Source organism: Olea europaea, unplaced genomic scaffold, assembly GCF_002742605.1.
Source record: "Olea europaea var. sylvestris unplaced genomic scaffold, O_europaea_v1 scaffold1709, whole genome shotgun sequence".
Lineage (NCBI taxonomy): Eukaryota > Viridiplantae > Streptophyta > Magnoliopsida > Lamiales > Oleaceae > Olea > Olea europaea.
The window spans coordinates 85,815-101,301 of NW_019234781.1; the positions used below are offsets into that span (position 1 = coordinate 85,815).

A 15,487-nucleotide genomic window follows, 5' to 3' on the forward strand; every position below is an offset into this window, starting at 1 on the left:
TGCCTCTTCGCATGTACATCTCAATCCAGTGATGAGGGCAAACTCGAATATAGAAAATGTAGTAAACTTGCCCCCAAAATCAAAGTGGATGGTATCTTCGTCAACTAGCTTAAGCAGCCGATACAGTAATGAATCGATCAACTGTCCAAAGAACTGTACAGATCGCAGTGAATACAAGGAGCATAGGCAAGATTGACGTAATATCTCTGCGTGCTCCTCGTCCAGTGAATCAAACACTGCTGTGGAGCTGGCAAAGTTACAGTTCGATGTAACTTTGCTAGGAACCTATCTCAAGACTGCATCCAAATGGTAATTCATCCTGTAAAATTTCAAATGTTAGAACATTTAAAACATAATGTCACAAAATTCAACTAATCGAACTGTAAGTAATATACGCACGAAATAACAGATAATAAAGAAAATGAATTAAAAATTACAAAACAACTTATAAAAAAGGGAAAACATACTTTTTATAAAATTATTTACTTCGTAGTTTATTTTAACCCATGTTAGAAATTTATTTCAATTCTTTATTTAATTAAATTTGATTATTTATATTTAATTACATATTTAAATAAATTATTTTGAAAATTTATATTTCTTACGTATTTAATTTGTTTATTTTTATTTAAATGTTCATTATTTATTTCAATTGTTTATCAAAATTATTTATTTCGATTGTTTATTTGTTTATTTCACATTTATTTTAATTGTTTATTGAATGTTTAATTTTAATTATTTATTATAATTGTATATTTAATTATTTTCTTTAAATTATTTATTGAACATTTAAGCGTAAATATGTAATTATTTGTTATATTTTTCGTTAGTTGTTTATTCAATATTTATTTTAATTATTAAGCGAATATTTAATTATTTATTTTAAATGTTAGATATTTATTTCAATTGTTTATCTACATTTTAATTACTTACTTTGATTATTTTTATCCAATTATTTTTCATTTAATCGTTTCAATTGTTCATTTAAATTATTTGATTTAATTATTTATACTGATCGATTATTTAAATTATTTATTGAACAAGTAAAGGTAAATATTTAATAATATCATTTCAAATGTTAGAAATTTATTTCAGTTAAACTTTAATTAATATTTTCAATATTAACATTTATTCATTTATCATTTAAATAATCATGTAATTATTATTTAAATGTTCATTATTTATTTTTGTGCATTTCAATTAATTATTTATTCAAATTGTTTTTCATTATTTGTTTCAATTGTTCATTTAAATTATTTGATTTAATTACTTATATGAATCGATTATTTAAATTATTTATTGATCAAGCAAAGGTAAATATTTAATAATATCATTTCAAATGTTAGAAATTTATTTCAATTAAACTTTAATTAATATTTTCAATTTTAACATTTATTCATTTATTATTTAAATAATCATGTAGTTATTATTTAAATGTTCATTATTTATTTTTGTGCATTTCAATTAATTATTTATTCCAATTGTTTTTCATTATTTGTTTCAATTGCTCATTTAAATTATTTGATTTAATTACTTATATGGAAATATTATTTAAATTATTTATTGAGCAAGCAAACGTAATTATTTAATTCAAATGTTAAAAATTTGTATCAATTAAAATTTAATTGGTATTTTGATTAATAACATTTATTTATTTATCATTTAAATAATCATTTAATTATTATTTATATGTCCATTATTTATTTTTATGAGAAATTAATTATTTATTCCAATGATTTTTCATTTCAATTGTTTATTTAAATTATTTAATTTAATCATTTAATTATTTGAATTATTTATTGAACAAGTAAACGTAAATATTTAATTATTTATTTAAAAGGTTAAATTTCTTTCAATTAATCTGTAATTAAATTTTACTTGCGTATTTTGATTATTAACATTTATTCATTATTTATATTTTTCTTTTATCATTTAAATAATAATTAAATAATAATTTAAAGATATAAAAAAACAATAAAAATAGACGGGTCTTCTTCCCTGTTGGGGGCCGTCAAAGACGGCCCGCCGGCACCTAAACATTAAAAAATATTAGTTTTTACTATTTTTACATGTTCTACAAAGATTTCTACTATTATTTCCAACAAAATAAACCTTTAACATAGATTAATGGGGGAAAAACTATGCAAAACTTACTTTCTTCCCTTCTAATGGTAGCCGGTCGGTCTCCTCCCAAGAGAAACTCGTCGGTTTCCTTCTTTCTCTCCTGTCGTCAATTTCAGAGTTTTATTATCAGGGACAGTCTTGAGTTTTCATTATTTTTAAAGTTTTTACAAATTTTTGATTTTTTTTTTAAACAGTGGTAATTTTGAAAAATTGTATATTTTTTTTGCCCATCTGCCACCATTTCCTCGCGTATATGGGCCGGCAGTTGAGGCCCGAGTAATAGAAAACCCGTTCAACCCGACCAGACTACAGACAACCGGATGACAAGATTCACAATTATGCCACTGGGAGAAACGAAAAGTTTTATGGAGAATCTCTCCCACCTGTAGAGTGTAGTTCTGTACCTTCTCATAGAGATAACGAATCAGTTTTGAATAGTTTTGGAGCCAAATCGAGAAAGTGAAAACCAATTGTTGATGAACACAAAAGAGAATAGAGTGGTGAGAATGGAGAATCCTTTTAATTTGAAAGTGGGTCAAGTATTCACTGGCTTTGGAATTGGCTGTGGCATTGGCATCGGCGTTGGTCGCCCTTTAAATTTAGGTACCGAGTTTGCCTCTTTTCGGTTTTCTCTTTTCAATTATCTTCTCTATTTAGACTCGAAGCTATTGATTGAAAAATACGGAAAGGATGAACTTCGGGATTTCGTTCAAACTCAAATATGTGAATACCAATAATTAATGTAAAAATGTTGTTGTTTTTTTTTTTTTTTTTTTTTTTTTTTTGGTTAGCAATTTTATTATATTCTAAACCTTTTTTTGATATATGTTTCATGGAGTTTGAATGCTTGCATTGCTGTAAAGTCTGTGGTGTGCTTATGTAATCATGAGGATTAATTGTTATTGCGATGCAAGAATTAACAATTTTCTTTCAGTAACTACATAGTAGTAGGCAAAATACATGGTGGAATTCTTGACGTTTTCTTTTGATTAACTTTATCTCTGAACTTTGTTTATTTTATAGTTTCTACATGACGGTAGGACATATTTAATCTGATTTTGGGTTCGATTCATCATTACATTAGTGGTTGTAAAATCTCTATAAAGCCACTCTAAATGACCTAACCTGTTGATAAAATCAGTTCTTTTACTCTGTGGCTGGGGAAGCTCTTTGCCAACTTGTTGAGCTATACTTGGTTGACAGGATTGCTGAATTCAATTATAATGTTTCTTTGATGTTCAACAGAGAAAATAAAAATGTTACCTAGAATTAGTATTTCTTTGTTGAAGAAGCTGCTAGGATAAGAAAGCACCCAGAACCCAAAAGCAGTTGTATACAGCAGTAAAGGATACTATGACCCCTTAAGGCCTTTCTGGAGAAAAGTAGAGGCATGGTGTTCATTTGAATATTCTAGTTAAGCAAATATTTTTTGTACCTTTTGTTTGATTATTCAAATCTTGTTCATTTCAACTTGGAAGTTCAATTAGATTTTGGATCCATTCCTACTTATGAGGTCTGGTAAACATAGTCTTTCCTGTTATTTCTTGGTAGCTTCACCAATTGTCATTTTAACTTTTTGTCATTAAAAAAAATCAATTGAATGTGATGAGATCAGGCTACAATGTATTGCTTTAATTTTTCTTTTGGACGTGCAACATGATGACGTGGTAAATATAAAATCAGTCGTTGGGTATGTGGGTCAATTCAAACTTTTGTTCATTATAACAAGCTTTGAAGATTATTTGTACATCAGGTGCGATACCAGTTCTGAACCAAATAATGGTTGCCACTCGGGGCGCAACAGATGCTTTTTCTGATGTTGGAAGGCATGTCAATAATTCTGTAGGTTTTGCTAATATCTGTGGGTTGGATGATTTGGTAACGTTTGTAGTAGCAAGTTTTCCAATATATCTTTGTTCTTATTGATCCTATGTCTAGTTGAGGAAAGTGGGTGCAAAGAACCTTGAAGCAGGCATTGGTTGCGGAGTGGGTTTTGGCCATGGCTTTGGAGTTGGTAAGTATTCAGATTATAGAAGTACTGCTTAGGTATTCTTAAGATACTTATGCACATTGTTTATTCGTGTAAAATTGATGTAAGCATGGACCCTTCTCATATTCTCTGACTAGTTTAGGTGCCATCCACAGGTATAGTGGCACAACTGTGAATGAAAACTAACCTTCTCATAAAATTGTCTTACAACGAAGCTTTCTTTCCTTAGGAAATTACACATAATCCAAAATTGCCTCCCTTGTCTTTCCTTGTTTAAGTTGAACGATTACTTCTCTGATTTTTTGGGGTTTCTACAACGAGTTGGTGAAGTTCCAAAGAAATAGTATTTGAATAGTTATTGCAGACATTTCGTCAAGGAGAATTCCTGCATTAATTAAGGGAGCTGTTGGGCCATGAAATGGTTTTGGCTGGATGAACTTTTAAATTTGAACTGCGCCTTTGAATTTCTCCCAAGTTGTGCAACTTGGGAGTTAGTCAAGTTGGACAAGTTAAGCACCCAGCTTGCCACCCACTACTTTGGTAGTCACACTATTTTCAATAAGGATAAAATATACATTATCTTTTTAAGTACACAGAAGACTATTTTCATAAGTAAAAACCAAAAACAGAGCTATTTCTTTTATCTTATCTTTTAAAACGAAATCCGTTCATAAAATCCTTCTTTTCTTAAGCTTATGGCCCAAGCATGATACTATTTTTCAATTATGACCACTTTTAGTCATTGAATCATATTATACCATAAACAACCACATGTTAATACATAGTCCCGATAAACTTGAGGACAACTACATAAATTGATTTTTCACTCATTTTAATCGAAAACTATGTCTACTGAAACATATAATGAAACAAATGTTTTGCAAATTTGTGAAGTCATGTTAGTTTTATTATTTCTTCCTCTTTTGACGTGTTCTACTAGGATTGTATCTCTCTCATAAATCAAAATGCACTATAGGCAATTATTTTTCTTGTCTATGCTGACACTATCATTTTTGAACAACTTTTGTAAGTTATAGAAGAGGCAAAGAAAGAATCTACGAAATGAATAGTCACCGTATTCGTATTTTATATTAAAATACACTGGTTGTTTGGAAGCATGAGTTAAGTTCTTAGCTGAAACCAATTACAGTCTTCAGCAAGATAAACCAGATAGCACTTAATATATCTTATAACTTAAAGTAAATTGGTTCTATTGTAAAATGAAACTATACAGTCTTTTTCTCTTGGTATACCATTTTATTAATGCTTTATCCTGAATTGGTCATAATAGACCTCTATCTTTAATCAGAAAATGGTGGAAAACCATTTAACATCTTTCTTGAAAGGAGGAAGTAGGAATTTGAGTAATTAGTCTGAGTTACTTTATTTACTGACAAGTTCATTTTAAATAGGTCGCCATTGCTTCACCTGTAATTAACTGTTGTTTTATGCATTATATCTGCTACTTGGGCTCATCTGGATTATCTGGCAAGCTAATTTTCTGTAATATCATATTTTTACACTTTGTTTCTTAATGCTAGATGTCACCTCATCTATTGGCTGAATACATCATCTTGAAAATCTCTGTACCATTCTCAGCCTTCAAGAACATATTTGAGCCTAACATTATTGTTTAGACTTGAGATTTGGTTAATTTGTTCAAACTTCTTTCTTTGCTCCACAGTCCATGTACTAAACTACTTTGCTGGATCTAAAATATTAGGAACCAAGGGCACATTTGATATGCCGTTCTAGATCGTATTGGTCGGTAGTACAAACGACATTTTAACTTCTTTTTCTTATTTACTACCTGAGCATGCCATGTGTTTATCCGTAGAAAGACTTGTTGAATTACGAGTGATCAATATTTTTTGAAAGCAGTAGCTCACATTCATACTGACTTAAACTAGATAGCTAAGATATTATGACTCATTGCAGGCCTTGCAGTGAAGCCTGGTGTAGTGCACAAGATGCAGTCGAATCTTTTAGTACGTAGTCATATTGTATGCTATCTAGTTAATAGTACATTCCAAAGTCGTTGCTTTTTAAATCTAGTTTCATCTCCTAATTTTTCAGCAAGCAGTTACACACGTGATGATGAAACTTGGAATATCTCCCGGCCTGTTTGTTGATCAAGGCATTCTCCCAGCTTCCTTACGAAGTGGCATAAACATGGTAAAGGAACCCTCACATGATAATCCAATTGGAAGTATGGGCCAGTTGGTAAAATCAATACCCAATAGTACGGAACAAGGCAATATTGGGCAGAGAAGTACAAATGAGAATTCTTCCGTGGAAACTTTAGCACCTGAAACTGATGCAGTCAACACTCAATCTGCCAGTCGAGTAGAGAAGGTCATCAGCAACTTTTTTGAGAATCCACTTTTGAAAGAGGAGAGGGGCAAAGTAAATGAGAAAGTACGTGAATACAGACCTTTTAATTTTCATACTGTCATGTAGTATTTTTTACTTAGAAGTAAACACTCACGAGCCTTTTTTCTTCTTTATTTCCTTTCTTTTTTCTTTTTCATTTTTTCCCGGGGCCTTTTTTTTTTTTTTTTTTTTTTTTTCCGGGGGGGGGGGGGGGGGGGGGGGGTTTGCTCCCTTCATATTATGCTTTCTTTTGAAATTCAATACTGTAACTCTGGTTTGGAGAAGCTGAAAGTTTTTGATTGCCCGTAGCTTTGCATTTCCTAAAAAGGTGGAACAAGATACAAAACAATTCCCGGGATATTCTCTGGATTTAGATCCTGTCACTAGAAAATAAATTAAATCCATAGATTTGTGAATTTTGTGCATAGACCATTGCCAATCTTATGCCCTTTTGCTTAACACAGAAGATTGTTGACACAATGATAGATGACCTGCAACTATATGCTATTATCGTCTTATATTTCTGGCTAGAACAAGGTTGACAGGCTGATGCAATTACTGTCTTTTTGCTTGCTTTATGTGTCTTATGAGATTTTAATTTTCCATGCGTTCATTGAATTTAGTATTATTTATATTCTGTTTGCAAATTCTTGTGCTGAATGGGTCTGTTTATATATTATGATATGAACAGAAACAATGCTGGGGATATTGCATTTTAACTTTTGTTGTCAATCAGTCAATTACACATATCCATAATGGAATAAATACTTAAAACACCTATTAGGCTCTCCTGATGGATAGAACATAGGTTATGTTGAGTTTTGTTCTTTGTAAATGAGTGCTGTAATCAGTGGATTTCACTTGCAGGCTGAGAAGTTGCAATCACAGAACAACATGCTTCAGATGGTACTACATCTTATTTATAAGCAAATTTATTTTGCAATTTTGTTTCATTGTAGTCATATAAGAACACTCCCACCTCCCTCATCATCCCCGGGGGCCAATTCATATCAGAGTCATTACAGACTATCTTCAATCTATTTATGCATTTTTTTCACAATCAACTTTAGAAACTTCCTGCAAATACAATCATTGGTTTTGCACAATAAGTGGTAATTTTCACACGGTGGATTTATAATGCATTTAGGTGTTAAAGCACCAACTACTCATTGAGGAATTGATGCGAGAAAATGAGAAGCTTTGCCAAATATTGATTGAAGAGTTGAAAGTCCCACCAAGTAAGCTCCAATCTAGCTTCTCAGGTAGCAAGTCCCCATGTAGTGAATGTTTTGTTTGTCGTAGAAAACAAAGGAAAAGGTGAAAGTTAGTCCTATACTGCTTATTTTTTTATAATCTGATCCACATAATTTAACAGCATTCATTTTGACTTGAACTAGAAATTGGTTCTGAGAGAAGAAGTTAGTTTGCGTTGTGACATCCTATTCATCAACACAAGGTTTTCATCTCTGAGAGCAATTTAGGTTGCAAATTTGCATGAAATACGTCTATGTACCGTGAGGAGGTTGAGAAATGTTCTTTTCTATGTTTCTAACTAGAGTTCTTGATTCCAATTTTACCAAGAGGATTCCTCCTTTCCTCATTGTCATGGCTGAGTTTTATCTTTTCATTGTCAAGCAACTGGGGCTTTTTGGATTAATATTTATATGCAATCATTTTTGTGCAAGTTACTTAATATTGAAAGATGCTAGTAGAAAAGTGATAAGATGACTGAAAAATACTACCATTCGGGTATTTATTCTTTTTTCCTGAAATGATGAATGTTATAATTTCGAATAAATTGATTATTATAAATTACCAGTAAAAGAAATGGATTTGCTGGACGATAAAAATCTATTATGATGCGATATTGGGTAGGAGTATGCCTTAAATTAAGTATCATAGAAAAATTTAGTAGGCTATTATGCTCTTTTTTCCCGCTGGTCGAGATGAGGTTGTTATTTGTTTGGCTGTCAGAATATTATCTTGATTCTAAGTTTTTCTCAATATGGATCAATCAAGTAATCGTTCCATTGGCATGTATTATGCTTAATCACGTCCAGTGGCGGATGCTGGTCCCTAGCGCTCACTGAATTTTGAGAAAAAAAAAAATGTAGTTTTTACGACTTTTCATTATTTTTGTTCTTTTTCATTTTTAGTATTTTATGTTCGAAAATATTTTTCATGGTCAAATAGGTTCTCACTGAATTTGAGTCTTGATTCCGCCGTTGGTCATGTCAATTATTTGATAATTTGATGATAGAGTTGAAATTTAGTCCATTACTTATTTTTAATTACGCATTCTTCATTAAAATAATATTACATGTAAATAAAAAAAATTTCATTCTTTGTTAACCCTACATTCTCCATCAATCACTATTTCATAATACATTTCTTCAAATTAACGGGGCTCAAATAGGACCTTAAATAACTATGAAGGTCTCAAAGCAATTATCGAGCGAGTATTTTTATTTATTCATTTATTTTTGTGCAAAGAGTGCATTATTTGGTATTGACGAATGAAGGAAAAGATATAAAGTCGGTGATGATTCCGATTGTCTACTTTGTATAGATCCGATGCTTTTCTTCCTGACTTTATAATACACGGACACCATTTTTGATCTGGGAATCTCATGTTTCATAGAACAAGAATCACGGATCAATTCTCCCACAATTTTTGTACTTGGTAACAACTTGTTTACCTTTTGTTTTTTCTTGGGGTAAAATTCCATTCGGAGTACTTATTTTCAATTTTATTCTGCGAGATAATTACACTTCAATTTGATTTTATTGGGTAACTTTGTTCAATTTCGTCATTTGAGCCAATGAAAAAAATTGATAACTTGGCAATCAATAACGATAGTCATCATTTTTTAATTGAAGTTGTACTTATTTAAAATTGCAACTAACATACATGTGTAGTGTGACCTTCATATATTGATTACGTTATCAATTTCCTTTAGTGGAATTGTAACGAGTTATCGAAATTGAAATTAAGTCCTTGTTTGAAAGTGATTATTTGATAATCGTTTCTCTTTCACACTAATTTTTAGTCACATATTTGTGAAAAAACATGAATTATTCTACTTTATCAAATGATTTTTGACATTGTTTTTTTAATTTATACCCTTTTTTCTTGGAAGGTAAATTTATAAAGATTAAACCATTTACTAAGCCACGCGTCTAAAAATTTCCTAAAATAACATTCTCTCTATGTGTGAGAGAGAGTGTGGGGTTAACACACCATGTGCATATCACTATCCTAATTATTTTCCTTTGTCCAGAGTTTGCCCCACTTCTCTACCCATCCACCTCTTATGTGCTATGACCCTTTTAATCTCGTCTTTCCAATCCACTCAAAACTCCCATTGGACACTTTCCCCATTTCCTAAAAGGCTTCTCACCTCTCCTCCACCCATTTAGTTAGTGTTTTATCTAAACGTTCACACACAAAACACATGCATTTTCAATCTTAAAACAATTTGTGCTTAGTTGAATTCAATTAGTCAAGCAACCATGAAAATCGAAGTAGAACTGTATGTTTAACATGTTTAGTATATTTGATTAGATAAGATTGACAGTATCGGGGAACAGATTGAGACACGTAAACAATTTATTAGTTATTCACTTCAATCATGTATAGCCTAAGGTAAGAAACGTATACAGAGTGTGTTGTTAGTCAATTCCAATGCTTTATTTTTCAGTTTTCCAATACTTGTATTAGAGATTCTTAGTACTGAAACACAAACAATAATGAAAGAGTCTTCTTATTAAAGCTAAAGCCAAAATGCTACGAGTAGTAGCACAATAAATCTATAATACAATCCATAATCAATCACCAAATAAATGGTTACATGTAGATATAGCACGAAGAAACACTTGGAACAGAAAGAATTCACAAATAATTATTCAACCCTACACGAAGCACAAGTTTGGTACATATGTAGAACAATATAACTAGCAAGATAGTAGCTTCTTTTGATAATAAGTACTAGTTTACCTTCCCAAATAAGTCAAAAACATAAATGGAAACTGAAACCGGTAGCCATAAGTTAAGCTAGGAGTGCGACTCCACCGAGCAGTGCCAAGATAGTTGTGCTACATCCATGTACAAAATCAGCCGACCGGGGTGGAGAAAGAGACATAGAAGGCCCTGGAGATTCCCCCATGGGCGATGGACCAGGCGCCATTGGTGGAGTTGCCATTGGCGGTGAAGGGGGTGAGGTCAACGATGGACCCGGCGCCATTGATGGAGCTGCCATTGGCGGTGCAGGGGGTGAGGTCATGGATGGACCAGGCGCCATTGATGGGGCTGACATTGGCGGTGCAGGGGGTGAGGTCATGGATGGACCAGGCGCCATCGGTGGAGCTGCCATTGGCGGTGGTGACATGGCCGGCGGCATACTAGTTGAAGGCGGAGTTGCAGCCATTTGTGGTGGTGCCGCCATGCTAGATGGTGGCATTGCTGGTGTTGCCATTGGAGGTGCTGAAATTGGAGATTGCGCAGCTGAAAAGGCTGCAAACGCAAGCAATATTGATAGCAAGAACATGGAATACGAGAGAGCCATAATTGAGTAGTGTACAAAATTTAGACGATAATTTTCTTAATTTGGACAGAGCAAATGTTTGGGACAATTTGCTTGAAACAATGTGAAAGAGAGAAATAGAGGTTTATATATAGAGGAGTGATTGATAGAATTATCATTTTGGGCATACCTCAAGGTGCATCCACATTCTGTACACCTAGATTTTATGTCTAAAAGTTTAAATTGTTATGTAAAAAAGAATTTATTCATTTATAATTTTTGTTCAACATGACGTTTTAGGTTAAATTTCGTTCGCGGTAACTATACTTCAATTTGTTTAATCCTAATTACTTTATTTTAATTTCAATTGAGTAACTCTTTCCAATTTCGTCATTTGGACTAATGGAAATTGATGACATAGTACTCAATAATGATGCTCATTATTTATTTCAATTAAGTTCACTTATTTCATGCTAGCAACTAATAGTTACGTGTGATAACTATCATTTATTGTGTATTATGTCATCAATTATCAGTAATGAAATTGGACAAAGTTATCTTAATTAATATTAAATTAAAGTGTAGCTATCCAATCAAACCAAATTAAAATACGATTACTCATGCATAAAATTTCTTAAAGTTTTATCATTTTTTGGCTAAACTTAAGTTACTTTTCTTGCCAAAATACGATTATGGTTTTCTATAAATTATTTTCTTTTACTCTAAAACTTATTTGCCAAAACTTGAAAAATACTTAAATACTTGTATTCCCAAGCTTAATCTAACATTTTCAATTACAAAATCCTGGTAAAGACAACCCTTCGTAGAGTTGTTATCATCCTGATAGGAAATTATCCCTTACATTAAATCTTGTACTATTGTTAAAGTTTGTCCAATTAATAAAGGTAAGGTGTGCTTAGTAATAATTAATATTGATAGCAAAAATAACTTGAAAACTCAATGTCCCATTTCTTTAATCACATCCAATTCTATCATCATACATTATCTCGATGTAGAGTAAAAAATTTCGAAGAATTTGAATTTTCATTATCTTCCCCTGCTTGTAAATGTATGGATTGATGAATTTTAAAGTAGTATTTGATACGCAGTACTAAATCATGTAATATCACATAATTCTAATTCTTTTACACTATCGAGTACTATATAATTCGTCTTATGATACAAATCTTAATCAGTTGGAACTTAAATATTATTATTTTTTAAAAGAACAACTGTCGTGTGCACTGACTAGCAACTTGAGAATCCATTTTAATACTTTTATTAAAGGGCATGGCCTAGCCCCACAATTACAAGCATACATTTCATTTAGGTTTTGATTGGCCTAAATTTGGACAACCGTCAACATAAATAGGTTGGCCAACCCACCTCCTAGAATATCTACAACAAGTGTAGATATTCATTAATTTTGTGGTCACCTTTCATTCCAACATCCCCAGGGGTGGAAATGAAAATTAAAAAGCATCTCGAGGTTAATTTGGACATTTCACTTTTTTCCAATTTTATCAACCCCATTCTGTGGCAGGGATTAAAAGATACGATACCCTAATCTTGATATTTCCTCTTCTTGTACAGACCAATCTCTTTCAATCCTCTCTGGATGAAAGTGTAGTGGCACTAAAATGAAGGTTTTATATGTGGGAAAAGGTGGCATCCATTCCTCCATTGTTGTAGAAGGAAGTCGAGTCGTATTCTTGAAACAATTACGAGCACGTTGCTTTTCAATATTTTGTTACACTTGTTCAATTAATCTTTAATGACTAAAAAATAAATAGTTTTTGGATGGTCATATTTAAAAATATGTTCGGATCAAATTTTAGGATGTCAAGTGAAGTTGTGAAGTTAAATTGACTTCATAAAATTGAACGTGAGAGGGTCAATTGATGGTTAAATAGAGATTTCAATTATTTATATTGACGATGACAGATTGTACAATTGTAATCAAAATTAAAGACCAACTTGTTGCTTGAATAATAAGTTGAGACTATTTAAGTTTTCCCTTTTACATATGTAAGCATATGCAATTACATGCATCATGTGAACTTGATGAAGATAATTGATGAATTAAGTTCAAACCATGATATAAAATTATTCTCCTGGATAAGATATCCTGTCAAGGATGATAAATGATGACACGTTTACTAATACTGGATAACATTTATTTATAAGAAAGAAAAAGAAATTATAACCTTGTCATTTTTCAAGACTTCGTCCCAAGCAAGGCCAAGTCATGAATAGTAGGAAGACCGCATTTTCTAGCTAGTGCCATAGGAGGGGGTCAACACATGCCAACACGCTAATGCCTCTTATTCTAGTGTAGAGTAATATGTTATTGGCCTCTCGGGCATAGTCCAGTGGTGTAAAGGACGGAAATAAAGTTATCTCACGTCTTGTTGATAGCCACAGTGTGGGGGTTCGATTCCTGAAACATGAAATTGAACTCCTTGTAGGTCTAGTGTACAGGCAGCTCTTGTTTTCTGACCTATTAGGGCATATCTCGCGATTTACCTCCTTTACAAAGCTCTAGGGGAGTGGCGGGACGGTGCCCTCAAAGTTGGGGTTCAAACCTTTTTTATTTTTTATTTTTTTTGAGTAATATGATGTTGAATATTGTCTAAAATGTTTTTAATATAATGTTGATATTGTCTAAAATGTTTTTCTTTAATTTTCATATGAAGTGACAATAACAATGAATTTGAAAATAGATGATCGATGGAAAATGTTGGTGAAATTTCAATAATAAAAAATGGAATTACAAAATGAATAAAAAGATAACGAAATCGAATGGACTGAAGCATAGATGTCTCGCTTTTTTTAAGGAGATTCAAGCTTTCTACGATTGGTAAAGGCTAAAATACAGTGTAGCAGAGTTTTTCTATGACTTGTCCCTACAGGATACAACAGCCCGCCTATTTGTCGTATGGCTCAAACAAACTCTGCACGAGTATTTGAGCTCAAAGCTCCACTAAAAGAAACATCATTCTTTGCTCAATAATCTTTCAAGGAAAATGAGTGAGAATAGATGGAGAAAAGTTAAAGAATTGTGATTGTTGTGGTGTTGATGAATGACCAAGGAATGATTCTATTAATAGGTAAAAATAGGCCACCCAAAATAAAGAAGTGTCATAAACATATGAACTTTTTCATCTTTCATTTTCCAAACCTCCAACCTCTTCACATTCATAACTTCCAAAACCTACAAACTTATTAAAGAAAATATAACGAATGATTTTTTTAATATTAAAATGCACCAACATCCCCCCACCCATTTTAATAAATGGGCTTCAATACCATAAATCTTTGAATAGATATTCCGTGCCTAATATAGTTAGCTAATATTTGAATATTTCATCTATGGGTATTCCATAGGTGACATAAATCAATTTTTGTTAATAAAAGATGATTCAAGCTTTTACATACGGATGAATATAATTTCTATCACCTACGATAAATCTGTTGATGATATTAGGTATATCAATTTTGAAAATGATAAAGTTGAACTAATCGGAGGTAATGGTTAATCGCTCAAGGATTGATGTAAATAACGATATTTCATTTAACATTCGAATTTTTTGACAACGAGCTAATTTAGCCCTTGTTTGATGGGGATTAAAATTAAATTTTTAGTAGATTTGGATAAAAGTTTTTGAAATATGTGGTTGAAAAATTGTGGGATCCATAAAAAATGTGGTTAATATCAATTATTTGACTTTGACTTATAGTAAAATCTGATTTAAATCAATACCAAATAAGGACTTAATTACAAAAATACAAAAAGATCAATCTAATCATGTGCGAGAAATACATAGATGAAGCAGTTTATGTACCTGCAATACGACATCCTTTTGTTGGGAATTCCGTCTTTAAAATGAAATCCTAAAATATTTAGCTTCATTGTTGCCTGTTTGAGCCCATTAATTTGAAGTAATGTATTGTAGAATAGTGATTGATGGATAATGTGCGGTAAAAAAAAGAAGAATTTTTTGTTATTTACGTATAATATTATTTTAGTCAAGAATGTATAGTTGAAAATGAATACTGTAGAGAAAATAACGTGCTATAATGTAGAATGGGGTTCAAACAGGGGCAATAGTAAGTACTACTATACGATTATTTAAAATAAATACGATACTTTAATTGTAAGTTCTCATGTTTCAATGTTACAACACAACAAAAAATATTAAAACAAGGTTTTATCACTACTTTTTAGTTACAAGAACTTTCACCGAAGATTTTTGCTTTTAGCATCTTAATAGGATAATTAACTTATAATCGAGTACATGCTTAAATCAATTTCAATATATTCATATCTATTTAGTCTTCTAATAGACAATATATACGAATTTGATCATCCTGGCTCCTGATTATATAATTACCCAATTAAAACATAATCAAATTTAATGTATTTTTTTTCATAAATTACTACATAGCTTATATATATATATATATATATATATAT

The 15,487-nt window shown here is 31.6% G+C and overlaps 2 protein-coding genes across 4 annotated transcripts; one reads left to right on the forward strand and one right to left on the reverse strand.

Annotated features, from left to right (window-relative positions):
* Positions 1-2,415: 2,415 nt before the first annotated feature.
* LOC111377701 lies at positions 2,416-8,063 on the forward strand. Of its 2 annotated transcripts, XM_023000831.1 has the most exons (8): positions 2,416-2,727; positions 3,878-3,966; positions 4,063-4,138; positions 6,053-6,102; positions 6,191-6,532; positions 7,355-7,393; positions 7,635-7,725; positions 7,885-8,063. In XM_023000831.1, the coding sequence occupies exons 1-8, from the start codon at positions 2,601-2,603 to the stop codon at positions 7,908-7,910; spliced, it is 840 nt and encodes a 279-aa protein (XP_022856599.1). In that variant the 5' UTR covers positions 2,416-2,600; the 3' UTR covers positions 7,911-8,063. The 2 variants fall into 2 exon arrangements, with proteins under 2 accessions (XP_022856599.1, XP_022856598.1); XM_023000830.1 differs by having other exon boundaries at positions 7,635-8,063.
* Positions 8,064-10,235: 2,172 nt separating this feature from the next.
* LOC111377703 (classical arabinogalactan protein 9-like) lies at positions 10,236-11,180 on the reverse strand. Of its 2 annotated transcripts, XM_023000833.1 has the most exons (2): positions 10,734-11,180; positions 10,236-10,676 (listed from the first exon to the last, which is right to left on the reverse strand). In XM_023000833.1, the coding sequence occupies exons 1-2, from the start codon at positions 11,050-11,052 to the stop codon at positions 10,537-10,539; spliced, it is 459 nt and encodes a 152-aa protein (XP_022856601.1). In that variant the 5' UTR covers positions 11,053-11,180; the 3' UTR covers positions 10,236-10,536. The 2 variants fall into 2 exon arrangements, with proteins under 2 accessions (XP_022856601.1, XP_022856600.1); XM_023000832.1 differs by having other exon boundaries at positions 10,236-11,176.
* Between the last annotated feature and the right edge of the window lie 4,307 nt (positions 11,181-15,487).

Coding starts and splice junctions, on each gene's coding strand:
- LOC111377703 (XM_023000832.1), bottom strand. CDS start 11,052: ATGGCTCTCTCGTATTCCATGTTCTTGCTATCAATATTGCTTGCGTTT.
- LOC111377701 (XM_023000830.1), top strand. CDS start 2,601: ATGAACACAAAAGAGAATAGAGTGGTGAGAATGGAGAATCCTTTTAAT. Junction 6,103..6,190: donor AGATGCAGTCGAATCTTTTA/GTACGTAGTCAT, acceptor CTAATTTTTCAG/CAAGCAGTTACACACGTGAT. Junction 6,533..7,354: donor GGGGCAAAGTAAATGAGAAA/GTACGTGAATAC, acceptor TTTCACTTGCAG/GCTGAGAAGTTGCAATCACA.